At 58.2% G+C, this 24,609-nt stretch overlaps 1 protein-coding gene across 2 annotated transcripts; it reads left to right on the top strand.

Moving 5' to 3' along the window:
* The first annotated feature begins 161 nt into the window (after positions 1-161).
* NOP14 (NOP14 nucleolar protein) lies at positions 162-23,427 on the top strand. Of its 2 annotated transcripts, none has more exons than XM_066384673.1 (18): positions 162-549; positions 4,260-4,394; positions 4,896-5,037; positions 6,510-6,646; positions 7,077-7,211; positions 8,233-8,355; positions 9,069-9,200; positions 9,983-10,262; positions 11,164-11,294; positions 11,846-11,931; positions 13,000-13,135; positions 16,295-16,396; positions 16,871-17,024; positions 18,691-18,850; positions 20,808-20,955; positions 22,366-22,484; positions 22,664-22,819; positions 22,972-23,427. In XM_066384673.1, exons 1-18 carry the CDS (start codon positions 355-357, stop codon positions 23,069-23,071), a joined length of 2,571 nt encoding a protein of 856 aa, XP_066240770.1. In that variant the 5' UTR covers positions 162-354; the 3' UTR covers positions 23,072-23,427. The 2 variants fall into 2 exon arrangements, with proteins under 2 accessions (XP_066240770.1, XP_066240771.1); XM_066384674.1 differs by having other exon boundaries at positions 8,233-8,361; positions 9,075-9,200.
* The last annotated feature ends 1,182 nt before the right edge of the window (positions 23,428-24,609 follow it).

The following is a 24,609-nucleotide window of genomic DNA, read 5'->3' as shown; positions in this document are numbered from 1 at the left end:
AACGGCTCCCAGAGGACGGAGCACGAGCGCCCCCTCACGCGGCACCGCGGGCGGCAGCCGAACGGCGCGGGCGCCGCTGCTGCTCCCGAAGGCCTCACGCAGGGCGGAAGCGGCGCGCCGGCCGCGCGTGGCCTGCTGGGACTTGTAGTCGCTGAGCCGATTAGACGGGTTGAGCCGGATGTGTGTCTACCTGCGGACGGCTCGGGATCGCGACACGAGGGCGGGGCGGCTGCCAGGTCCCCGCACGTGCGTCCTGCCACCCGCTCTCCACGGGCTGTCTCGGGCCGCGTCCTCGCTTCCAGGTCTCCGAAGCCGTGCGGAATCGGGCACCGTGGGGCGCGGCGAGCGTAGGCCATGGGGAAGGCCAGGGCCAAAGGGGCGCGCGCTAAGGCCCCCGGGGCCCCGGAGCAAGCGCGGGGCGGCCGGGCGAGGCCCAACCCCAACCCGTTCGAAGTGAAAGTCAACAGGCAGAAGTTCCAGGTTCTGGGCAGGAAGACGCGCCACGACGTGGGGCTGCCTGGGGTGTCGCGCGCCCGGGCCATCCGGAAGGTAAGCAGGACGCCTTTTCCCGGTGGCCGTCCCCCCGCCAGGTGGCTGTCTCCTCCCCAGTGGCCGTCCCCTGCCCGGGCCGCGCATGCGGGCAAGGGTGGCGTCTTACCCTATGGGTTCATTCCTGAGCGCAGCCCGCCTGCCAGGGACCCCTAACACCCCCCCGCCCGGCCTCCCTGCCCCCGGCTTGGCTCGGGCCACCACGGACCACCATACTCGCCAGCGTGATTTTTATATTCTGCCGGCGCTGCACCGACGCGGGAGCCGGATTGCTGCGACCTGGGCCACACACTGGCTTGCCCGGGACGCCCTGGGCCCGCTGGCTGTTTCTCTGTGCCTAAATTTCTTCATCTGTAAAACATACATCCTATGTCACTTAGATCGAGTGATCATGCCTCTGCTTTTGCATGGGCTGGAAGGACCTTCCTCTAGAAAACTGCCCCTTCCTCGAGGCCCAGCACACGTGCATGACTCCTTTTAAATTCCGACTGTGCTGCCATGGCATCTGTACAGACCTGTTATCACCTTTCCTCCTTGAGACTTTGAGCTCTACCGGTTTAGGGATCTTTTTCTTCACAGGATAGGGGGTGACACAGGATGCCCAGTAGGTGTTCAATGAATGGGTATTTCTCTTCTTTGAAGCATATGACCTGTCCATTGCCGGGTTGACTGAAATGCTGCCTTCGGTGGAAACGTCATGGCTTTCATCCGTGGCCCCCAGCGTAGTCTGTACCTTTCATATTCAAGTGGCATCCTGTATTGCTTCTGAGACCTGTTCATTCATTGGGTTGTTGAACAAGATCTATTGTCCCCCTGAGGAAAATACATTTGTAGGTTGATGAAAAAGTGCCAGGAAGGACAGGTGAATTTCCTAGCTTCACACAACTGGTAGGACCTGGGGCTTGCACCCGGGGTGAATGTGTGTGAAGCCTTTATGCTCCACTGAGCACTCATATTTAAGTTCTTTTCTGGCTCCTGGAGAGGATAAAGATGGATTAAGTCTTGGCCTCTACCTTCAAGGGCATGTAATCTATATTCTGCCCCACAGTGTGCGATCCAGTGGATCTTTGAACTGAATCAGATATCACGCTGCTGCAGGAACTGGTGGTGTGTACAGCGGACAAGACGGGCTTCCCACGGACCTTGATGGCCCCAGGGCACACCCCAGAGCAGGCAGGGAGGACCAGATAGTGCAGCCTCTGGAATAGACACTTACACCGTAGTTTTCTTATTTCTTAAGTGGGATAATAATAGATACCCTCTCTCTCCTGGTGGTTGTAAGAATTAAATAAATTGTGCATTAAGCACATAGTAAGTGTTTTCTAAATAACTGCCTATTATTCGTAAATTTCTCAGCTTGTCATTCCCAGACTCCTTCACAATCTGGCTCCAACCTATTTTCCTTGCTTTTGCCTTTTACAACTCCATTTGTCCCGAAAGGCCTGTTTTATCCCCCAAATCTCCCAAGGATCTGGCCAAGCCACCACTCTGATGCTTTCCCGAGCCCCACAACCCAGAGAGGACAGGGTGCTCGTGCCTCTGATACCTGATAGGCCCACCTCCCTCTGTGTGGAAGGCCTGGGGGAGCCCCCGATGCTGTCCCTGAACCCCCCAGTGCTTGGCCCAGAATACAAACTCGAGGTGTTGACGGAATCAGAACTCAGGGCTTCCGGGCGTCTCCCAGTCATTGTGCCATGTAGTGGAGTGTGTTCTGAGGCGTGAAGTCCACGAGCTCAGAGCTGTCTGGAGGGACTCAGGTCGTCCAGTCGAGTGAGGTCACGATTTATGCAGAGAGACAAAGAGCCCCCAAGGCAGGCTTGACTGTCACAGGGACCTGTGACAGTCCCTGGGCAGTGAGTGGGCTGTCCTGGACATCTCTGGTCAGCAGTGGCATTTTGAATGTAAAGTGAGAGCAGGCTTCGTGTTGGGGCTGCCAGGGGCCAGTCCCTGCCATCACTGTACAGCTGTGCCTCAGTCCACATTTCCAACATCGTTTGCAAAATAACCAGAGGTATTATTTCTGATCCTGTACAGTGGGACAGGCGCTGTGTTAGGAAGGTTACGTTTAATCCTCACAGCGATTATCCCCGTTTCAGACCTGGGGAGCAGAGACAAAGAACAGCTCTGTAGTGGGACCCAAATCAGATTCAAGCACTTAGTGCACAGCAGTTCCCCTGGGCCCGGCCCTGTGTTAAGCCAGCTCCTCCTGTTAACTTTTTTTTCCCCCTGAAGTGAGGAGTGGGGAGGCAGGAGACAGACTCCCGCATGCGCCCTACCGGGATCTACCTGGCATGCCCACCAGGGGGCGATGCTCCGCCCATCTGGGGCGTTGCTCTGTTGCAACCAGAGACATTCTAGCGCCTGAGGCAGAGGCCATGGAGCCGTCTTCAGTGCCCGGGCCAACTTTGCTCCAATGGAGCCTTGGCTGTGGGAGGGGAAGAGAGAGAGAGAGAGAGAAAGGAGAGGGGGAGGGGTGTAGAAGCAGATGGGTGCTTCTCCTGTGTGCCCTGACCAGGAATCGAACCCAGGACTTCCTCACGCCAGGCTGATGCTCAACCACTGAGCCAACCGGCCAGGTCCTCCTCCTGTTAACTCTTGTAACCCCCTGAATGACAGGTGAGGCCTCTGTGGGCAGAGGGGCTGGGTGCCTGCTCGAGTCCCCACAGGATTTCTGTCCACACCCTGGGCTGCACGTCCCAGGCCAGGTGCACGGGTCAGTGAGTGACCTGCCAAGTGCTGCAAGTATCGGTCTGAGGTTACAAATACGGTTTAACAAGTAGGCAAATTTGCAGATACGGAACACAAATAAAACAGGATTGACTTACACACAGACAAACACATGTACATAACAAGCTAGGAGAGAGTATGCTGCCAGTCTGTGCCTGGCTCTGAGCATGATGTTGGGGTTGACACAAGGTTTCCTTTTCAGCTCCTTGTTCAGAATTTCCCTTCCTCTCAGCTGGCACCCCAGCTGCTCCAGCCTCTTCACCTGACGCGGTGACCTCTGAGTGCTGGCTTCTGCCACCTCTGTGGTGGTTGTCGTCTCTTCACCTGACGCGGTGACCTCTGAGTGCTGGCTTCTGCCACCTCTGTGGTGGTTGTCGTCTCTTCACCTGACGCGGTGACCTCTGAGTGCTGGCTTCTGCCACCTCCGTGGTGGTTGTCGTCTCTTCACCTGACGCGGTGACCTCTGAGTGCTGGCTTCTGCCACCTCTGTGGTGGTTGTCGTCTCTTCACCTGACGCGGTGACCTCTGAGTGCTGGCTTCTGCCACCTCTGTGGTGGTTGTCGTCTCTTCACCTGACGCAGTGACCTCTGAGGGCTGGCTTCTGCCACCTCCGTGGTGGTTGTCGTCTCTTCACCTGACGCGGTGACCTCTGAGGGCTGGCTTCTGCCACCTCTGTGGTGGTTGTCGTCTCTTCACCTGACGCGGTGACCTCTGATGGCTGGCTTCTGCCACCTCCGTGGTGGTTGTGGTTCCTCTTGAACCTTCGGGATTGGGCGTGCCCCGGAGGGTTTCCCTGTGGTCACCTGAGGCCTCTTTGTCTCCCTTGTACGGCGGCAGTCCAGTTCCCCCGTCCGGTACATTGGCCCTTTTATTGGACCATTGGTTGCAAGTTGCCTAAGGCACACACCACTGTGGTGTCCTCTGTGGAAGCGTTTTCCCTTTGGGGACTGAGATTGCCAGGCTTGTGTCCCGATGTTTTCCAGCGCACCCAGACGCTGCTGAAGGAGTACAAGGAGAGGGATAAGTCCAATGTGTTCAGAGACAGACGCTTCGGGGAGTACAACAGCGGCCTCAGCGCCGAGGAGAAGATGGCGCGGAGGTTCGCTCTGGAGCAGCAGGTGAGGGGACTCTGGGAGGAGGGTCTGCACACAGAAGTCAGGCACGTTCGTGCATGCCCCTGGGGGCTCTCGCCCACTGGGTCCAGAGGGTGGGTCGAGTCCTCCGGGCCCTGGTCTGGCATGGGCAAAGGGGAAGCAGCCCTCTGCAGCTCCCTCTGGGTGGGTCAGTATCAACCAGAGTGCACGGCCGTGATGAGTCCTCTAGTTCTGACTAGATGCACTGCCTTCAGCTGGGGGGGGGGCGGTGAGTGGCCAGCGGGGCGTTCCCAGTGGGTGAGGCTGTGACGTGCCGCAGCGCAGCCTGTCCCGCTGACTCCCCTCCTGCGGCGTGTGTTTATACTGGAATCACTGTGTCCAGGTGACCCAGACGCCCCTCGGAGCTGCTAAGGCTACACCGTCACAATGCCTGAACAGTAGAACGATAATTAAATTTTTGCTCTTCAATGGATGTGGAATTTTAGAAAACTGACTCCCCCTCCCCCCACCAACTTCTTCTATTAGCGACAACATGAAAAGAAAAACATCTACAACCTAAATGAAGATGAAGAATTAACTCATTACGGCCAGTCTTTGGCAGACATCGAGAAGCACAACGAGGTGCTTGACAGTGACAGTGACACTGAGGAACGAGGAACGCTGTCTGGTAAGTGCAGGCGGCAGGGGACAGGCACCTTCCCGCCACTCAGCTGTCTTCCTGCCCTTCTTGGAGACCTTGAAAAGTGTAGTAGCTGGGTAAAAGTGCCACCGGTCCTTGACCTCTCAAGAGGGATTTTCTCGTCAGTCCTAGGACTTGAAGAAGGTGTGCGGGCAGACGCAGGTGGAGGTCGCTAAGACTGGCAGAGGCGTCCGCAGGCTGAGAAAGCTCGGCAGGCTTATTTGGGCGTCACCCCAGTTTATTTTAGCCAGGAGTTCAGAGGGACCAGGTGACCCGTCCAGCCGTGAGTCCCAGGTGGGTGGGTGAGGCGACAAGCCCAGGAGTGTGGCTGACGCTGTGTCTCCTTCCTCCACCTGCATCCGCCTGCACAGGTGTGGCAGGGGACAGGGGTGGCTTGATGTAATAGCCAGGTGGCAGCTCCAACCCAGGAAGCCCAACGGGAGCAAGACGAGGCTGGAGCCCCGCTCGGCCCCGGGGCTGGCGGGGCTGGGAAATCAGCTTAAACATTCCGTTTCCGTGACTGTGATGAGATTGGGGGCAGACTGCCAGACATCTAAGCCTATTCTCCCAGCCCATAAAGAAGTGGGATTTTTATTTTATTTATTTATTTATTCATTTTAGAGAGGAGAGGGAGGGAGAGACAGAGAGGAGAGACAGAGAGAGAGAAGTGGGGGAGGAGCTGGAAGCATCAACTCCCATATGTGCCTTGACCAGGCAAGCCCAGGGTTTCGAACCAGCAACCTCAGCGTTTCCAGGTCGACGCTTTATCCACTGCGCCACTACAGGTCAAGGAAGTGGGATTTTTAAAAAGTTTCTTTCCTCGTCAGTTCCATGGCTCCCCTGGTGCTTTACTTCTGTGCCCTGGTAACTCGGGCCGGCTGACGAGCAGCGGGTCTTGTTGGCCGTCACGGGGTGTGAGGGCCAGAGGGTCGCAGTGGCCCTGAGCATCGGCCCTTCCTTCCTGGGGCTGGATCCCAGCTGGGTCTGCTGCGTTTGCTGCTCTTTCACAAGACTGGATGCAGTGAAGAAACAGGTCCTTTTCTGTGGTGGTTCAGGTCACTCTGGGTCAGGGCCAGTGGGTGGTCGTCTTGGAGTGGCTCATCCTGGGCATTTAAGTGCCACTGGGCATGGGGTCACAGGCCAGCCCCTGGGTGTGGGGTTCCTCCCTGGCCGTGGAGTGAGCTCACAGCACTGGGTGTGGGGTCTCAGGCCAGCCCCTGGGTGTGGGGTTCCTCCCTGGCCGTGGAGTGAGCTCACAGCACTGGGTGTGGGGTCTCAGGCCAGCCCCTGGGTGTGGGGTTCCTCCCTGGCCGTGGAGTGAGCTCACAGCACTGGGTGTGGGGTCTCAGGCCGGCCCCTGGGTTTGCGGTTCCTGCTTGATGTGGAGTGTGGTCCCAGGACTGGGCGTGGAGCAGTGTCTGTGCCTGGGCCTCATGGCCATGACTCTGCTCTGTCTGCAGCGGAGCTGACGTTGGCCCACTTTGGAGGTGGAGGGCTCGTTCAGTCGACCTCGCAGCAGCCAGGCCAGGGTGGGGAGAGACCTAGATCCCGCAAGGAACTGATTGAGGAGCTCATCGCCAAGTCGAAACAAGAGAAGGTACGCTGCTGGTGTTCGGGGTGCGGGGCAGCTGCGTCCCACGCTCGCCAGAGCCCTGCAGCTTTCCTCCGTGCAGGGTTCTAGGCTGCCCACTACTGTCTGCGGACATGGTGAAGGTGTTCAGCATGCTCAGTGTCTCCGAGCAGGGACTTCCGATGGCTTGTTGTGATTCGGGGGGTTTTGTTGGTTGGATGATTTCAATATTTTGACATAGAGCAGGATTTGCAGAACATCACTGCTCTTTCCCAACAGTGCGTAGGCTATAGCAGAAAACCAGTGCTGTCCACTAAGGTTGTGTGGCTTTGTGTAGAAAGTACTGATCGCCGGTGGTCCCTTTTCCTGTGGACACAGCAGCGTGGACCCTGCGGTGGTCGGGGTGGCCGGGGCAGAGTCCAGCAGTAACTGTGCGCTGTCTGCTCTTCCTCACCAGCGGGAGAGACAGGCTCAGCGGGAAGACGCCCTGGAGCTCACGGAGAGGCTGGACCGAGACTGGAAAGGGATCCAGAACCTGCTGGCTCGCAAGGCGCCCCCGTCACAGGACAGAGACAGAAAGGAGAAGCCCCAGGTAGGAACCGTGTGGCGGACACAAGCACCAAGCTTACATCCGCTGGCTTGACCTTCGTTTGCAGAAAAGGTGGCGTCTGGGTGACCTGGTCTCTGGTTCTCTTTGGACCTGAGTTTCTGCTCAAGTTGTATCGGGTTGTCTGATTGTGTTACATTGGGGTGGACATAAACTAAGGATTACTTTAGTATCTGTTCCACACTGATTAAAGAATACTCCTGTGGAGAGAGGTGTTTGGATGGATACATTTACCAGTTTTTCCTCCAAACAATGTTTGGTTCCGCACTGCCAGGCTTTCCCTGGGCCGCAGGGTTGTGTGCTGTTGGGTCACCTTTGTGAGTTCCCCTTGCTGTGCTGTTTCCTCCCCCAAGCTCTCTTTGGGAGGGGGGCTTATCACCCAGATGAGCCATGTTCAGTTCTATTACTAAGGCAGATGTCTTTTTTTTTTGTACTTTTCTGAAGCTGGAAACGGGGAGTCAGTCAGACAGACTCCCGCATGCGGCCGACCGGGATCCACCCGGCATGCCCACCAGGGGGTGATGCTCTGCCCATCTGGGGCGTTGCTCTGTTGCAACCAGAACCATTCTAGCGCCTGAGGCAGAGGCCACAGAGCCATCCTCAGCACCCGGGCCATCTTTGCTCCAATGGAGCCTTGGCTGCAGGAGGGGAAGAGAGAGACAGAGAGGAAGGAGAGGGGGAGGGGTGGAGAAGCAGATGGGCGCTTCTCCTGTGTGCCCTGGCCGGGAATCGAACCCGGGACTCTCGCACGCCAGGCCGACGCTCTACCACTGAGCCAACCGGCCAGGGCCAAGGCAGATGTCTTTTGAGGAGAACTTTCTAGAAGCTCTGAAAAGTCCTCTGTGACCTGAGAACAGCTTTCTCTCAGGAAGACAAGACTCAGATGTGGCCCTGCTTCTTCTGTGACGGATCCAGCTGTGACTGAACATGCCGGGAGCTGCCTGGCAGGTCTATTTGTCTTAAAATAAACAAACTAAAAATGAAACCTTCCTTCTGCCCGCCCTAGCCTGATGCTTATGACATGATGGTTCGGGAGCTGGGCTTTGAGATGAAGGCCCAGCCCTCGAACAGGATGAAGACGGAGGAGGAGCTGGCCAAGGAGGAGCAGGAGCGGCTGGAGCACCTGGAGGTAGGGGTCACATGACAGGGGATGCGGGTCACCTGACAGGGAGGAAGCCTGGGACGCCCCAGCCGATTCCTGGCAACTGCTGTGACCTTCCTTTCAGGACTTTCTGCTTTGTTCTGTAAGGTGGGGTGAGGATACTCTGTTTCAGTCAGGGGAACCTTGATAGGCTGTTTAAAGCTTGCTTTTTTTTTCTGCTTTTTTTTTTATATTTTTCTGAAGTGAGAAGCAGGGAGGCAGTCAGACAGACTCCCGCATGCGCCCGACCATGATCCACCCGGCACGCCCACCAGGGGGCGATGCTCTGCCCATCTGGGGCGTTACTCTGTTGCAACCAGAGCCACTCTAGTGCCTGAGGCAGAGGCCACAGAGCCATCCCCAGGGCCTGGGCCATCTTTGCTCCAATGGAGCCTCGGCTGCGGGAGGGGAAGAGAGAGACAGAGAGGAAGGAGAGGGTGAGGGGTGGAGAAGCAGATGGGCGCTTCTCCTGTGTGCCCTGGCCGGGAATCGAACCCGGGACTTCTGCACGCCAGGCCGACGCTCTACCACTGAGCCAACTGGCCAGGGCTAAAGTTTATGTTTATTTTACTATGTATATAAATGTCTTTTCTCTTTTTGTTTTAATTGATAAGTATCTTTTCTCTGATTATAAAAGCATAAATGTTGGGTAATACCCCTCCTCGTCAGGGCTCCCCACGTGACCCCTCTCTCCTGCTCAGGCTGAGAGAGTCCGCAGAATGCTCGGGAAGGACGAGGACGCAGCTGCTCAGAAACCCACACACGTGTCTGCCGACGACCTGAACGATGGTTTTGTGCTGGACAAGGACGACAGGCGTTTGCTCTCCTACAAGGTGAGGCGTCTGCCTGTCTTCCTGTTCTCTTCTGCTTACGAGAACCCAGTTTGGGGTATTTTACTGAATAGGGTTATCCCAGGAGGAAACCATCTTTTTAAGTGTTTCCCTGAAACTCCGTGCTTGGCACCGTGTTCGGGCCCCAGGGCCAGGGCGGGCGACAGTGTGATCCTCACCCTCCCTCAGGTCTCCTCTCACTTGTACCCAGTTGCTAACAAATGTTTGATTATCCGCGTGAACTCAGAGTTCATTCATGTGGGGAATGAACTCACCACGGTGAGCAGCCTGAACACTTCCCAGTAAAATACGTTTCTGAGTTCACTCGTGAATCTCCCCTTTTAGAGCGTGTCAGTCGGGGTGCAGGGCAGGCCGGTGTCTCCGCAGGAAGGGGCCCGAGGCAGGAAACTAGGTGCTCACAAAACACCGTTATCTGGGGAGACAGTCAGGTCTCTCCCAGGTATTGGGGTCCTGCTACCCCTAAATGCAGCCCAAACCCCAGGAAGCCCCTGCTGACCCAGCTGCCCTCTACCCCGCAGCCACTGGGGGCCAGCGTCTGGCGGTGGGGGTGGGGGGTGGGGGGTGGTTCCAGCCGTGACCCTGTGACGGGTTCTTGTCGGGGGCTGGACAGGGAGGGTCGGGCCCGAGGACAAATGCAGCAGAGGCTGCGCCCTGCCGGCAAGTGAGCACGGCCCTTGTGTGTGCACGGCCCCTGGGGCGGTCGTGGCAGCTCCAACCTCTTCTCCTGGGGTCGTGATGCGTGTGGCTTCTGTGTTCTGCTCCAGGACGGAAAGATGAACGTCCAGGAAGAGCAGAGCGAGGGAGCCGGTGACAGCTCAGACGGCGAGGGGGAGGGCGAGGACTCCGGCGAGGGCTCGAGCGAGGGTGATACGGAGGACAGCGGGGGCTCGGACAGCCACTCGGACCTGGGAAGTGACGTGGACAGCGAGGAGGACAGTGGGGGGCTGGCGCAGGAACCGCGGCCGACTCCTGGGGCAAGGCCGGCCGGCGGTGGGCAGGGAGCACGAGAAGCTGCCGGAACCGAGCTGCCCTACACGTTTGCAGGTGACAAGCCGCCGGGCTCTCCTAGGTTTCGGGACAATGTCCAGCCTGGCGATGGGTCTACCTCGCTGCGGCTGCAGGTGGAGTGGGGTCTGAGGATGCTCTTCCGGAGCTGTGGACACGTGCTGTCTAGACCCTTGCCTGGTGGGCAGACACTGTCCTCTGTGTCTCTCGGTGTTGCTCTGGGTCCCAATCCAGGTCCTGCCACAGTGGTGGCCTCTGCTCTGTGACCACGGGCAGGAGGAGGGCAGTCACACACTTTTCTCTGCAAGTGCCTTCGTGTTGTTTCTTAAACGTCAGCCCTTGTGGCGCACAAGCAGCTGCACAGAGACCCAGGCCGGGCGTGGGGGGGGGGGCAGTGAGCCACCTGGCAGGGGCTGCCTATGTGGAGACCTGGGCCACAGCATCTCAGACAGACTCCAGTGAGTTCTCTCCAGGATACAGAGGAAAGCCACCCGGCTCTGGTCAGCAGTCCCACTTTGTCCTGTGACTGCAGGTCATTTCCAGAGACAATCAGCTTGCGGGTGAGGCTGGTTCCCCTGGAAGTGGTGGGAGTCTCAGGTGCCACGGCTCCTCACGTGGCTCCCTCTGGCCCAGTCTCGCCTCCACTCACGGTGGGCTGGGTGTTTAGGCAGAGTCCTCTGAGTGTGAAGGTTGCAGGTCATTCCTCATGGTGCGGTTCTCAGGTGGCTGCTTGCTGCCAGCCCAGCCTCCTCCCCCTCCCACCCGGGACACACAGGTGTCTGTGATGTCACAGCACGCAGTGACATGCACATTTCTGTAAACAGATGTTAAACTGCCTCCCCGAAGCAAAGGAAGTAACACCGCTTACCTACATTGTGCTGTCCCCAGGAACGGGTCACTCTCATTCTGAGCGGTAAGTGTGGAGTGTGTGTTTCCACAGCCCCTGAGTCCTCTGAGGATCTGAAGTCTCTGCTGTCAGGAAAGTCGATGGAGGAGCAGCTTCTGGTGGTGGAGAGAATTCAGAAATGCCACCATCCCAGCCTCGCTGTGGGAAACAAGGCAAAACTAGAAGTATGTTGGGTCAATGGGTTCAGGGCATCAAGCCATGCCCTGGGCTGTGGGATCGGGGCGCTGGAAGTTGCTGGTCAGCAAGAGTGCCTGGCCCTCTGGGGCGTGATGGCCAGGGCTGATGACCCAGGTGGGGGTTGGAGCCGGCACGGAACCTGGACACGCATCACCCTGAGGCCCTGGGCAAGCCTGGAGGAGGCCCACACCGGTGTCCGCGTGTCACCCACGCGGTGGCTTTGTGCAGCCATAGACCAGCCCGTCAGCCAGGCCAGACCGATGGGGAGCCGGTGACGTGCCTCTTCCCTCAGGAAGTGCTGCCGTCGCTGTACGGGGCGCGGGGCGCCTGTGCCCCTGGTCTCCGGTGACGGCTTGGGTGCAGTCTGCGTGCCGTGCGGGTCTCACCACGCTCTCGAACCCACTCCTCTGAGGGCCCAGCGGGTTCTTTGCCCGTCAGTGGCCCGGAGCCCCCCATTCGGCCAGAAGAGGGGACCGTGCATGCCTGCCCGTGGCTCGTTCCGGGTCAGCACTGAGCTGTCCCCAACATGTCCCCCCAGAAACTGTTCGGCTTTCTTCTGGAATACGTTGGAGACCTGGCTACCAGCGACCCACCAGACCTCAGAGTGATTGATAAGCTGGTTGTGTAAGTAGAAACTGGGCCTTGGGCTGAGCGGAACCATTTTATCCTAGTCAGTCATAAGAGATAATAAGAGTCTCTGTCAGGGTTTTTGAGGTCGACCTGGTAAAGGGGCACCATGGGTACGGCAGTGGGCGTGCTCCCAACAGGGAAAGCTCGCTGCCACCACCCTAGGGAAGGACATGTCTTTACTTACAAACAGAGTGACCCAAAGACGGCCAGACGCCATCAGACTGGTCGATAGTGTTGGATGGCTGGTCCGCTGTTTCTTTCTCCCAGTGACGTGTCACGCTCTGCCTGGGTGTCCGAGGGGTGTCTGGGGTTTGTCGTGGTGGGCGGCATCTCATGGTCGCCCAGGTCCGTGCCTCAGTGGCACCAGCGGGCTTGTGTGGAAGCTCCAGTCAGGAAGCACATCCCTCCCGTCCACCTGTCCTGCGCAGGGCCAGGAGCTAGTTTCGAGCGCTTGGCGCACTGAAAACCCCGTGAGAGCAGAGCCCGCACGGCGCTCCTCCCTGTGGCGGGGTGCCTGGGACGGGTGGCGGCTCCTCCCCGCGGCGGGGTGCCCGGGGCGGGGGGCAGGGCTTCCGCGCTGCTGGGTTGGTGAGAGCTTGGGGCCTGCTGGCCTCTGCCATTTCAGACGTGCTTGTGAGGGACAGTGAGTTCACAGTGAAGTGCTGTAGGCGGTCGGCCAGGGTGGGCACAGAAAGCAGGCTCCACCCTCCCCCTCAAAAAATGAATGTGCTCCTCAGTCTGTCAAACTGAGTGTAGGTCAGTGGTTTTCAGCTGCATTGTACAGGCTGGTGAACTCTTCACGGACCAGCATCGGTGCTTAGACTAGCGGTTGAGAAACCCTGGTATAGATTATGTGGATTATTATTATGTGGATTATCGTACAGAAGTCACCCGGCTCCCCACAAAGCCAGCCAGGTGTCAGAGGGAGTGGGTCGTCCAGTGGCTTCTGGCTCCACCTTGCAGTCAGCGGGCGACGTCACAGGAGTAGCCACCTGGGAGGTCTGGGATCTTCTGTTTTCTCCTCCGAGTGATGCCCTGTTGACTTGTGTTTCTGACGAACAGGCAGTTGTACAACCTTTGCCAGATGTTTCCGGAATCGGCCAGCGAGTCCGTCAGGTTCGTCCTCCGCGATGCCATGCACGACCTGGAAGGGACAATCGAGGCAAAGGGCCGGGCCCCGTACCCAGGGCTGGACGTGGTAAGCAGGGCTCAGTCTGCCCAGGCGCCGTCCCGCGTCCTACAGACCGCCAGGGTGGTTGTGGGAGGCTGCCCGCCCCTCGGGCCCCGGGGTGACCTGGGAAGGGTTGTTCGTTCGTTAGTGGTGATCTGCAGCGTGTTCATGAGAGAAGCTGCTCTGGCTGCATGTGGTTCGGATGTAGTCTTCTCGGCAAAGAGACTTGGAGGCAGAGGAAACGTCTGCAGCTGGTGTAGCCGCCCCCATGTCCGGCCGTGCCCCGGGAGGTGTGGGACCGGGTCCCCGTGTCCGGCTGTGCCCCGAGAGGCGTGGGACAGGGTCCCCGTGTCCGGCCGTGCCCTGGGAGGCGTGGGGCCGGGTCCCCGTGTCCGGCCGTGCCCCGGGAGGCGTGGGGCCGGGTCCCCGTGTCCGGCCGTGCCCCGGGAGGCGTGGGGCCGGGTCCCCGTGTCCGGCCGTGCCCAGAGAGGCGTGGGGCCGGGTCCCCGTGTCCGGCCGTGCCCCGGGAGGCGTGGGGCCGGGTCCCCGTGTCCGGCCGTGCCCAGAGAGGCGTGGGGCCGGGTCCCCGTGTCCGGCCGTGCCCCGGGAGGCCTGGGACCGGGTCCCCGTGTCCGGCCGTGCCCCGGGAGGCGTGGGGCCGGGTCCCCGTGTCCGGCCGTGCCCCGGGAGGCGTGGGGCCGGGTCCCCGTGTCCGGCCGTGCCCCGGGAGGCGTGGAGCCGGGTCCCCGTGTCCGGCCGTGCCCCGGGAGGCGTGGGACCGGGTGATGACAGCTTTGGGGGGCAGAGCCCATCAGTGACGTTTGGAACGTCTGCTCAGTCACTCCGTTTTCTCATCTTTGTGCTGAAAGGAATGAACAGGGATGAGTGAAACGTAAAGACACGGGATGTGTGTTCGTGGTTTTAAGACTCCCCAAAGCAGGATCCAAACCAGTCAGTGTTCGTGGACCCTTCCTGGGCTGCGTTTCTTCCGGGGGCCCCAGCCAGCATGATTCCTAGATCTTTCCCCGTCATCCGCGACGGGTGGGTACGCAGCCCCGGCCAGGGTGGCCCCGTCTGCCTCCTCAGAGCCCACCTCTACCCAGGAGTATGTGGGGGCTGAGGGGCGCGGCCAAGGCAGGAGTACTGTGGGGGCCGAGGCAGGAGTACTGTGGGGGCCGAGGCAGGAGTACTGTGGGGGCCGAGGCAGGAGTACTGTGGGGGCCGAGGCAGGAGTACTGTGGGGGCCGAGGCAGGAGTACTGTGGGGGCCGAGGCAGGAGTACTGGGGGGGCTGAGGGCGCGGCCCGGGCAGGAGTACTGTGGGGGCTGAGGGGTGTGGCCGAGGCAGGAGTACTGTGGGGGCTGAGGCAGGAGTACTGTGGGGGCTGAGGCAGGAGTACTGTGGGGGCTGAAGGGCTGCCTGGCCTTCGACCCCAGCGCCGTCCTCAGAGCTGCTGGTCCTGCTTCCCCCCTGTCTGTGGTGGGGCTGACGGTGACTCTGCCTGCCTTCTTGGTGCCTCGTGTTCTAGTGGCCTATAGGCTGTCTGACCCACGGGAGTCCCTGAAAGGAACAGCTTGCTACCATCATCACCCAAGATGAAACGGCCACATTTATGTTTTGGGTGTCACCCTGGGAGAAGGAGGTTGAGGCAGCTTCACGTGGTGGATACAGCTCAGGCTCCCCTCCTCCTGGGGCCGAGTGGGCTGGGCAGTGCCCAAGCGTCCACCTCGGAGTCCCGTCCCGTCCTGTCCTGCTCCCTGATGGTGCCCGCCCACCTCCACCCGCTCTCACACGTTTCCAGTCCCGCCACCTGCATTCATACCCGATGTGGAGCTTGAAATGTCGCCTTTCGTGACTGGCTGTTGTCTGAAATAGGCCTGGAGCTCTGTGGTCCTGTTGTCCCACGGTGAGCAGAGCGGGGCTGGCCCTCAGCTGGACGGCAGAGAGCTCATGAGAGCACTGAGGGGACGGCCCCTCCAGCCCCCCCACTGCGCCAGCAGCCCGCGATGTCCTCATCTGTAAGGGTGTGCTACGCCCGGTCCTCACGGTGACCCTGCAGGGCACTGGGCTGTCACAAGAGGGATTCTTCCCTCCGAGCTTACAGCTCAGAGCAGAGTGGACAGTGGCGGCCACTGCCTCCTGAGCCAAGGCAGAAAGGGCAGGGGGTGAGCAGTCAGTAGTGACCCCTGCCTCAGCGTGTGGGCCGGACACCCCAGGACAGCTGGCCAGGGCTGGGGCCCCAAACCCTGCCAGGCTGCCAGAACAGGGCAGCCTCATCCTGCTCCCCCCAGCAGCCTGGCAGGGAACCCCGCACGCTCCAGAAGAGCCTGGCTGTGTGGTGTGGCTGTGGCTGTGGGTATGGGTGTGGTGTGGGGTGGGTGTGGTGTGGGGTGGCTGTGGGTGTGGTGTGGTGTGGGGTGGGTGTGGCTGTGGGGGTGGTGTGGTGTGGTATGGGTGTGGTGTGGGTGTGGTGTGAATGTGGGTGTGGTGTGGTGTGGGTATGGGTGTGGGGTGGGTGTGGTGTGGGGTGGCTGTGGGTGTGGTGTGGTGTGGGGTGGGTGTGGCTGTGGGGGTGGTGTGGTGTGGTATGGGTGTGGTGTGGGTGTGGTGTGAATGTGGGTGTGGTGTGGTGTGGGTATGGGTGTGGTGTGGGTGTGGTGTGAATGTGGGTGTGGTGTGGTGTGGGGTGGGTGTGGTGTGGGGTGGCTGTGGGTGTGGTGTGGGATGGGTGTGGTGTGGGGTGGCTGTGGTGTGGGGTGGGTGTGGTGTGGGGTGGCTGTGGGTGTGGTGTGGGATGGGTGTGGCGTGGGGTGGTATGGGTGTGGTATGGGTGTGGGGTGGGTGTGGCTGTGGGTGTGGTGGGTATGGGTGTGGTGTGGGTGTGGTATGGGTGTGGTATGGGTGTGGTGTGGGTGTGGTATGGGTGTGGGTGTGGTATGGGTGTGGGTGTGTCTGTGTCTGTGGGTATGGGTGTGGTGTGGCTGTGGTGTGGCTGTGGGTGTGGTGTGGGTGTGGGCAGCTCCCGCGGGAGCCCCAGCCCCGGCCACGAGGCCACCGTCCCAGGGCAACACTGTCAGGGTGTCACTGGTACACCAGGTGTCACCATTTTGCTCCTGAGTCCTTCTTGCAGGCAGTATGTTAGACTCCGTCTACCCTCTGTGATCCACATGGTTCCACTCTTTCCAGCTCGTTTACCTGAAAATCGCCGGGATGCTGTTTCCTACCTCTGACTTCTGGCACCCCGTAGTGACGCCCGCTCTGGTGTGTATGAGCCAGCTGCTCACGAAGGTACGTCCTTGTGCACGTGGACGATCAGACCCGCTCCCTCAAAGCCAGCGGGCTGAGTAAGGGTCGTGGACACTGACCGCCAGGTCGGGCAGAAGAGCAGCTCATCTGGAGGTCCATGGGGACGAGGTGGGAGCCCTGAGGTCAGAAGCAGCCCCAGCCCCTACAGCACCCCGGCCTCAGCAGGCCCAGGTGGGGTGGGGGGCGGCTTCTGATTTAGCAACTGCAGGTAACAGAGGCAGTGACCACAGAAGACAGCCTTTCTAGTGGAAACAGTACCAGGTCTGATAGGGGTCTTTCTATTCCCCTTTTGGCTTAAAAAAGTCCAAGTAGTTCCTTTTCTTTTGATTAGGCGTAGGACTGGGCACACGCATGCCATCACCGCGGACCTTAGATAAGCAGAGCTGCGTGGTGGTCTGCCTGGCGCAGTGTCTGGACCTTGTCTCCCCCAGTCACCGAGCCCTGTTCCTTTGCCAGTGCCCCGTGCTGTCTCTCCAAGACGCTGTGAAGGGGCTCTTCCTATGCTGTGTGTTCCTGGACTACGTGGCCCTGTCCCGGAGGTTCATACCTGAGCTGATTAACTTTCTCCTTGGGATTCTGTACACAGCCACTCCAAACACGCAAAGCCAAGGTGAGTTGATCTGAGGGAGCTTTTTCAAATATATTGTACTTTAGAATTTTTTTCAAGACTTTTTTTTTTTTTTTTTACTGAAGCTGGAAACGAGGAGAGACAGTCAGACAGACTCCCGCATGCGCCCGACCAGGATCCACCCGGCACGCCCACCAGGGGCAACACTCTGCCCACCAGGGGGCGATGCTTTGCCCCTCCGGGGCGTCGCTCTTCTGCGACCAGAGCCACTCTAGCGCCTGGGGCAGAGGCCAAGGAGCCATGCCCAGCGCCTGGGCCATCTTTGCTCCAATGGAGCCTTGGCTGTGGGAGGGGAAGAGAGACAGAGAGGAAGGAGGGGGACGGGGTGGAGAAGCAAATGGGCGCTTCTCCTGTGTGCCCTGGCCGGGAATCGAACCCGGGTCCCCCGCACGCCAGGCCGACGCTCTACCGCTGAGCCAACCGGCCAGGGCCTTTCAAGACTTTTAAAAGGAATTTGTCCTCATTGTAGAAAGTTTGGAGTGTAGGAAAGTGGACAGAAGACAAATGCCTAAAGCCCACCACTTAGAATAGCACCCTTTTCTTCCTGTGTGTGGCGGTGTACACACCCACCGTTTGCAGAAATTGGGGCATTTTACCTGCACCACAGAAGCCAGAAGCCACATGTGACGCTGCACTGTGGCGTGCCCCAAGACCCACGGACACCCAGACAGCCACGCTTCCCACCAAAACGTGGACACTGTCTCAGCCTTCTACAGGGACTGTGTTGACATAATGGTCTTATGTGCTGGCTTACGTAGAACACATAAGATTTACGTTACGTCTCTATGTGGCAGCAAGCGAGCGCTGACGCGCATGGGGCTCCCCCGTGCTTCCAGTGGGCAGTGCCAGGCGGTGTGGTGCCCGCAGTCTTCTGAGTCTCGGGAGGAGAGAGGGTCGGGCAGCTTCTGATGCGGACGCGGCTGGCACTTACTGATCTTCTGAACTATTCTCCCTATCACTCCCTCCACTCCCGGGGCGCTCACTGTGCCTTCCAGAGCTGTCCTCCCAGCACTGCTTCCCTTGCATCGTGGAAGACACACCCGGCCTTGGTCCCCTCTCTCGGCCACGTCCGTGGGCTGCGTGCCGTCTGTCCTGGCTGCTTTCCTGCCGTCCTGCACGTGCTGCCACGTGCTCCCTGTGCCAGCGCGGTGGGCATGGGGTGGGCACAGGCCTGCCCCAGAGAGCCCCTCAGAGGTGGCTGTGGTCAGGGCCAAGTGCAGCATACAGCAACACGGCCGGGCAGCAGGTGGGCGGCTGTCGGCCTCTCGCCTCCCTCTGCTGTGCCCTCCCCACAGGCTGCTGCCCCCTCTGCCTCAGGTGCCTCTCCAAGTGCCGACAGGGTTAGGTCCTCCATGCCCTGGGCTCTCTGCCGGCCTTGCCTTGTGGGACAGGCCTCCGACCCGGTGAACTCCGCAGCCCAGCAGCCGTCCAGCCCTCCTGACTGACCCTCATCCTCCTCTGCTCCTGTGTCATCGACTGTTTCTAATTTTCAGTCCAGTTCATCTGTGTCTAATGGGTGTTCTTTTCAGCCTGCCTCCCCCACGAGGCAGCAGACGTGTCCCCGGAACCTGCCAAGGCCATCACCCCAACTCCGCTGGAGCCCATGCGTCTCCGCCATGCTCACTGCCCTGTCCCCATTGAAATTCAGGTTACACCCTGGTGCACCCTTTCCGACCTCTGGGGAAGAATTCGGAGTTGCTCCTGGTGTCTGATAAAGAGGACAAGGCCACGTGGCAGAGGAGGAGCCTCTCTCTCCACTGGGCGAGCGGACGGAAAGCCCAGACTGAGAGAGAGGCCAACCACACCAGGTGCGTGCGGCCCCGAGGTGCCGGCCCAGAGCTCAGAGGCCGGCCAGGAGCCAGGTACCCTGGGGCCCAGACCAATAAAAAAATTTTTTTTAAGTTTTAAAAAAAGAAGAAGAACCTGACCAGGCGGTGGTGCAGTAGATAGAGCGTCGGACTGGGATGCGGAAGGACCCAGGTTCGAGACCCCAAGGTCGCCAGCTTGAGCGCAGGCTCATCTGGTTTGAGCAAAGCTCACCAGCTTGGACCCAAGGTTGCTGGCTTGAGCGAGGGGTTACTCGGTCTGCTGAAGGCTCGTGGTCAAGGCACTTGTGAGAAAGCAATCAATGAACAACTAAGGTGCCCCAACGAAAAACTAATGATTGATGCTTCTCATCTCTCTCTGTTCCTGTCTGTCCCTATCTATCCCTCTCTCTGACTCTCTCTCTGTCTCTGTAAAAAAAAGAAAAGAAAAAAAAAAGGAAGAAGAAAATACTTAGGAATCAAAGGGGTTAGGATACTTGTACAATGAAAACTACAAACGCTACTGAAAGGAACTGAGAACGTAAGTGGGAGCATCCCGTGTTCCTGGGCTGGGAGGTGGAGTCCCCTCCAAAGGCATCTCATTTGAGATTGTTTTTTTTTTGTTTTTTTTATTTTTCTGAAGTTGGAAACGGGGGAGGCAGTCAGACAGACTCCCGCATGCACCCGACCGGGATCCACCTGGCACACCCACCAGGGGGCGATGCTCTGCCCATCTGGGGTGTTGCTCTGTTGCAACCAGAGCCATTCTAGCACCCGAGGCAGAGGCCATGGAGCCATCCTCAGCTCCCGGGCCAACTTTGCTCTAATGGAGCCTTGGTTGCGGGAGGGGAAGAGAGACAGAGAGGGAGGAGAGGGGGAGAGGTGGAGAAGCAGATGGGCGCTTCTCCTGTGTGCCCTGGCTGGGAATCGAACCTGGGACTCCTGCACGCCAGGCCGACGCTCTACCACTGAGCCAACCGGCCAGGGCTAGGACCACGCTTTCTTATTCATCCATAAGTGGGCGCTTGAGTTGCTCCCACATTTCTGCTATTGTGAGTAATGCTGCTGTGAACAGAGGTGTACGAGTATTTGAGTCCCTGCTTTCCGTTCCTTTGGGGATATTCCCAGAAGGGGAATCGCTGGATCGTAAGACAGTTCTATTTTTTTTAAGACAGTTCTATTTTTAATCCTCTGAGGAACCTCCATACTGTTTCCCACAGTGGTTGCACCAGTCTGCATTCCCACCGACGGTGCACAAGGGTACCCCTTTCTCCACACCCTCAGGAACACTTGGTTTCTGTTTTGTTTTTGAGAGAGGAGACAGAAGTATCAACTCATTGTTCCACTTGTGCAGCCATTGACTGCTTCTAATACGTGCCCTGACCTGGAGCTCAAACCAGCAACCTCAGGATTGAGCCAGTGACCCTGGGATTAAACCTATGACCTTGGTGCTCTGGGACGATGCTCTATCCGCTGCACCCTGGCCAAGGCCATGGATTTTTTTTTCTCTTTTTTTGAGTAGTCACAGTAGCCATCCTAACAGGTGTGAGGTGGTATCTCGTGTGGTTTTGATTTGCATTTCCCTGATGATTAGGGACACTGAGCACTTTCTCACATGCCTGTTGGCATCTGTGTCTTTTTCAGAAAAATGCCTGTTCAAGTCCTGACACCCATTATTTCCATGAAAAAAAACCACGCCACTTTCCCAGAGTGTATTATTTTCTTAATATACTTGCTTCATTTTGGAAACAGTAACTTAAACACTGGAATAGGAGCCCCTCTTCTGGACCTGTCCCCGCGTTCCCACGCCACTCCTGTCCAGGGAGACGGGCTGCATCTTGCAGCCCTCGGGCCATGGGCAGATGTCCAGCCTCCGTCTGCTGTGGCCGTGTTGGGCTGCTCTGAGTTGTGTTGGTTGGAATTATCGCCTGTAGCCCTGAAGCTGGTGTCGCCCCTGCAGGCTGTCCTGCCTGGCCGTGTGTCTGGCTCTGGTGCAGCGCTGTGTGCTCCTGTATGGGGCACTGCCTGCCTTCCACGACATCACGAGGCCCCTCAGAGCCCTCCTGGGACAGCACCTGGCTGACCACAGCCACCCCCGCGAGCTACAGGTGAGGCTCCCAAACATGAGGGCTCTCGGCCCCGCTTGGCCGTGTTCATGATTAGCGGCAGGTTAGTGGGCCCTTCTGTCCGTGAGGCTGCAGCCCTGAAAATCAAGGGCACTGTTTTCACAAATGAAAAACTCAAATGGGAAACAAAGTCTGTGGTGAGAAACTCCGAGAAGCAATTGCTGGACGGAGTCTGGACCTGGGATTTATCTGAGAACTGTCATGCTGTCATGTGTCCCCTTCTGCCTGCCCACTGCCCACCAGGGCTTGGGCATATGTCCCTCCTGGGCCGTGTGGGTTTCCTGAGGCTGGTCTCGCCATCCCGGACAAAGCCACAGCTGTGTGGGACCGCCCCTCACCCCCATCTTCCCTGGAAGCTCCATCCAGTCCTCGGCCTGCACTTCACTCCGCGTTCTGCTTCCCACACGTGCCCCGTGTCACCACCCCGTCTCTCTGCCTGGGCTCTGGCCTGAGGGCCTTCCACACCGGCCCTGGGATCCTGTTAGGGGCGTGGTCCCTCCTGTGGCAGCCGGGCCTTCCCCTACACCTCTGACCTCACCTGGGTCTGCACCTGTGGGCTCCCTCTACTCGGCCTGCGCTCTGTAGAAACACAGGACGAACCCTCACTTCCCATGCCTCTTCTCCATGGCATAGCCACCTAGGACGTGGGCCTATGAGGGCATCCTGTCATCTTGTGGGAGGTTGGTAAGGCTGAAGTGTCAATACCTGCTTTTGCGTCCCGTAGACATGCTTGTGGCTTGTCCCTTAGTTTAAAGGGCAGTGTGGCTCTCTTGCCCTGTGGGATTCAGGCTGGCCAAGGGGCCACATGCTCGTGGACTCGAGGTGAACTGTGCTGGTCATACTTTGCATGTAGTCCCTATGGAGTCAGGGCATTTGGCCCTCAAAGGTGAACCTCCAGACCGAGTGGGGGAAGCCTGAGTTCTGGGACACACCTGTGTGAGGGGAAAGGAGAGGAACTAGCATCAGCAGGCTGGATCACTGGTGCCCTGTGCTGGCAGGTCTCTCTGGGAAAGAAGACTCCATCACGGGTGTTAGGTGCCGGATGCACAGACTGCCCTTACTAACTGCCCAAGTCAGACGTCCTTCCCATCAGTCTTGGTGGGTCCACAGCCCTGGCTCGTGGGGGCTGAAGGCTGTGTGAGGAAGGGAAGGAGCTGCCTTGGTGAGCACCGTCCTCCCCCAACAGCAAGGTGAAGCTTCCATCACAGCCAACCACACCTATGAGCAAATCTGTGTACCTCAGCCCTTACTTAACAGAGGCGATAAGCCCAGGAGAGTGAAGGGGGCGAGGTCGCACTTCTGCCTCCTCCCTCCCAGAGGCTGCACGGCTGACTGGAGGGGCCGGTGAGGCCACGGTGGGCTGTCACAGCGCCACTTTTGCCCCTGTTCCAGGAGCTGTGTCAGAGCGCACTGACCGACATGGACGCCCAGGAAAGGCGTTATCGGCCCCTGATCTGCGAGAAGAGCAAGCCGGTGCCGCTGAAGCTCTTCACTCCCCGGCTGGTCAAAGTGTAAGTGCAGCCACCGCCACAGGGTCTTCACAGGGGCGGCACCCCCTCCCCCGCAAAGGCCCAGCTCACGAGGGGGCCGGGGTTGGAGTGTGGGCCCACCTGCGGTCATAGGGGGACAGCCCCGCGGAGACAGGACTACCTCCACTCTGGCCTCCTGAGCGCTGGCATCTGCTTTGTAGGCTCGAGTTTGGAAAGAAGCAAGGGAGCAGCAAGGAGGAGCAGGAGCGGAGGAGGCTGGTCCACAAGCACCGGCGCGAGTTCAAGGGCGCCGTGCGGGAGATCCGCAAGGACAACCAGTTCCTGGCTCGGATGCAGCTCTCGGAGATCATGGAGCGGTGTGTCCTCCTCCCCGAGTTCCCGGGGCCTGGGGGCGGGGCAGGGCGGGGCGGGGCCCCAGCAGGTTACAGGTTACATCCCCTGCCTGTCCTCTGTCTGCGCATCCAACCTCCAAAGAGTAATCCAGAAACGGGCTTTTTTCTTGTTGTAGGGATGCAGAAAGAAAGCGCAAGGTAAAGCAGCTTTTCAACAGCCTGGCCGAGCAGGAAGGTGAATGGAAGGCTCTGAAGAGGAAAAAGTTCAAAAAATAGTTTTTTTCAATGAGGCCAGGGGACGTTGTAGATTGAAAGCAAAGACGTTGTCATTTCAGTGTGACTTCTCTCTCCCTGTACTTCAGTTCCCATTAAAACACCCCTCCTGAGGAATGTGCTCTCAGAACCGGGAACAGTTCTCCCTGAGAGCTAAGCGCTGATAAACCAGGTGACTCGAGTCATCGAGTTTAGACAAAACTCCATCACAGGGTCTGAGGACTGAGAGGATTCTGGCCAATGTCACGTAAGGATATTTTTCATGTATAAAATGCAGTGTCATTTCATGTTCTAAATCCTGTTTTTAATCATAAAGTGAGTTTTGCAAAAATACATCGAAGAGGCAAAAATCACCCCTACCTCCTGCGCTCTAACAGTGGTCACGATTGGCACTGTTCTAATTCATTCTTTATCTGATGCTTTGGGGTGCCCAGTCTAGGTTCCGAGAGCTGGCCGCTGTGGACGGGGGTGGAGGGGGACGTGAGCCCGGACTGCACGGAACCAGGAGGCTGTTTGGGTCGTAACATGTTGGAAGATGCAGAGGTCCTGGTTAAGGTTGCAAGTTTGTAAGTTAAACAAGGAGCAGCATTTTCTTTTCTTTTTTTTATTTATTCATTTTAGAGAGGAGAGAGAGAGAAAGGGAGGAGGAGCAGGAAGCATCAACTCCCATATGTGCCTTGACCAGGCAAGCCCAGGGTTTCGAACCGGTGACCTCAGCATTTCCAGGTTGACGCTATACCCACTGTGCCACCACAGGTCAGGCAGGGGCAGCATTTTCATCCTCTGCACAGACCAGAAATGTAAGCACGCAGGACAGGCCCTGGACAGGTAACTCAGTGGGTTAGAGCATCACCCCGATATGCAGGTTCAATTCCCAGTCAGGGCACAAGGAAGAACCAACCAATGAGTGTATAAGTGGAACAATAGATCGATGTTTTCTCTTTTCCTCTCTAAAATCATCAGATAAATACTTTCAAATGCAAGGTGGTCAACATGCTGTTTGCTGGACCCCAGAGGGGCTGTGGGCTGCCAGACGTGCAAGCCTACTAGGTGCCCAGATTGGGACTAGTCTTAGCATTTTGATATGATTATATTTGCATATTTCATCCAACTCTTTCTTTCCCTCCACTCCCCTACCATATGAGGTTAAGAAGTTGGCTTTCTATCTCAAGTCTGTTAAGGGCTACAAAAGGAGGATGGTTGTTCAGCAGGAAGAGAATGAACATCAGCCAAATATGGATAAGAGGACAAAGCTCAAAGGTTTTCTTTTGGGTTGTAAGTGGAATGATTGTGTATATTAGGGCACAAGTGTTGCCGTTATTATCCTTAGGTGGGTCTTTAGTATAAAGAGGAGTATTCGGGTGCCAAGGTGAAAAGGGGTGGGTAGACTGGGGCGCTCCATTCCGTGCCAACTTGGAAAGTGAACTTGTCCTAGAATCCCCTTCCCCACTGTTTATGGTTAGGGTTGGCCACAGAAGTAGCATGAATTGTATAACGTGGAAGGGCACCAGGGTAGTAGTGCTGGCCAGGTACTCGTGTCC

The sequence above is a fragment of the Saccopteryx leptura genome, chromosome 5, assembly GCF_036850995.1.
Source record: "Saccopteryx leptura isolate mSacLep1 chromosome 5, mSacLep1_pri_phased_curated, whole genome shotgun sequence".
In the NCBI taxonomy this organism is placed as follows: domain Eukaryota; kingdom Metazoa; phylum Chordata; class Mammalia; order Chiroptera; family Emballonuridae; genus Saccopteryx; species Saccopteryx leptura.
The sequence above is the reverse complement of the archived record's forward strand: the minus strand, read 5'-3'. Positions and strand labels throughout refer to the sequence as shown.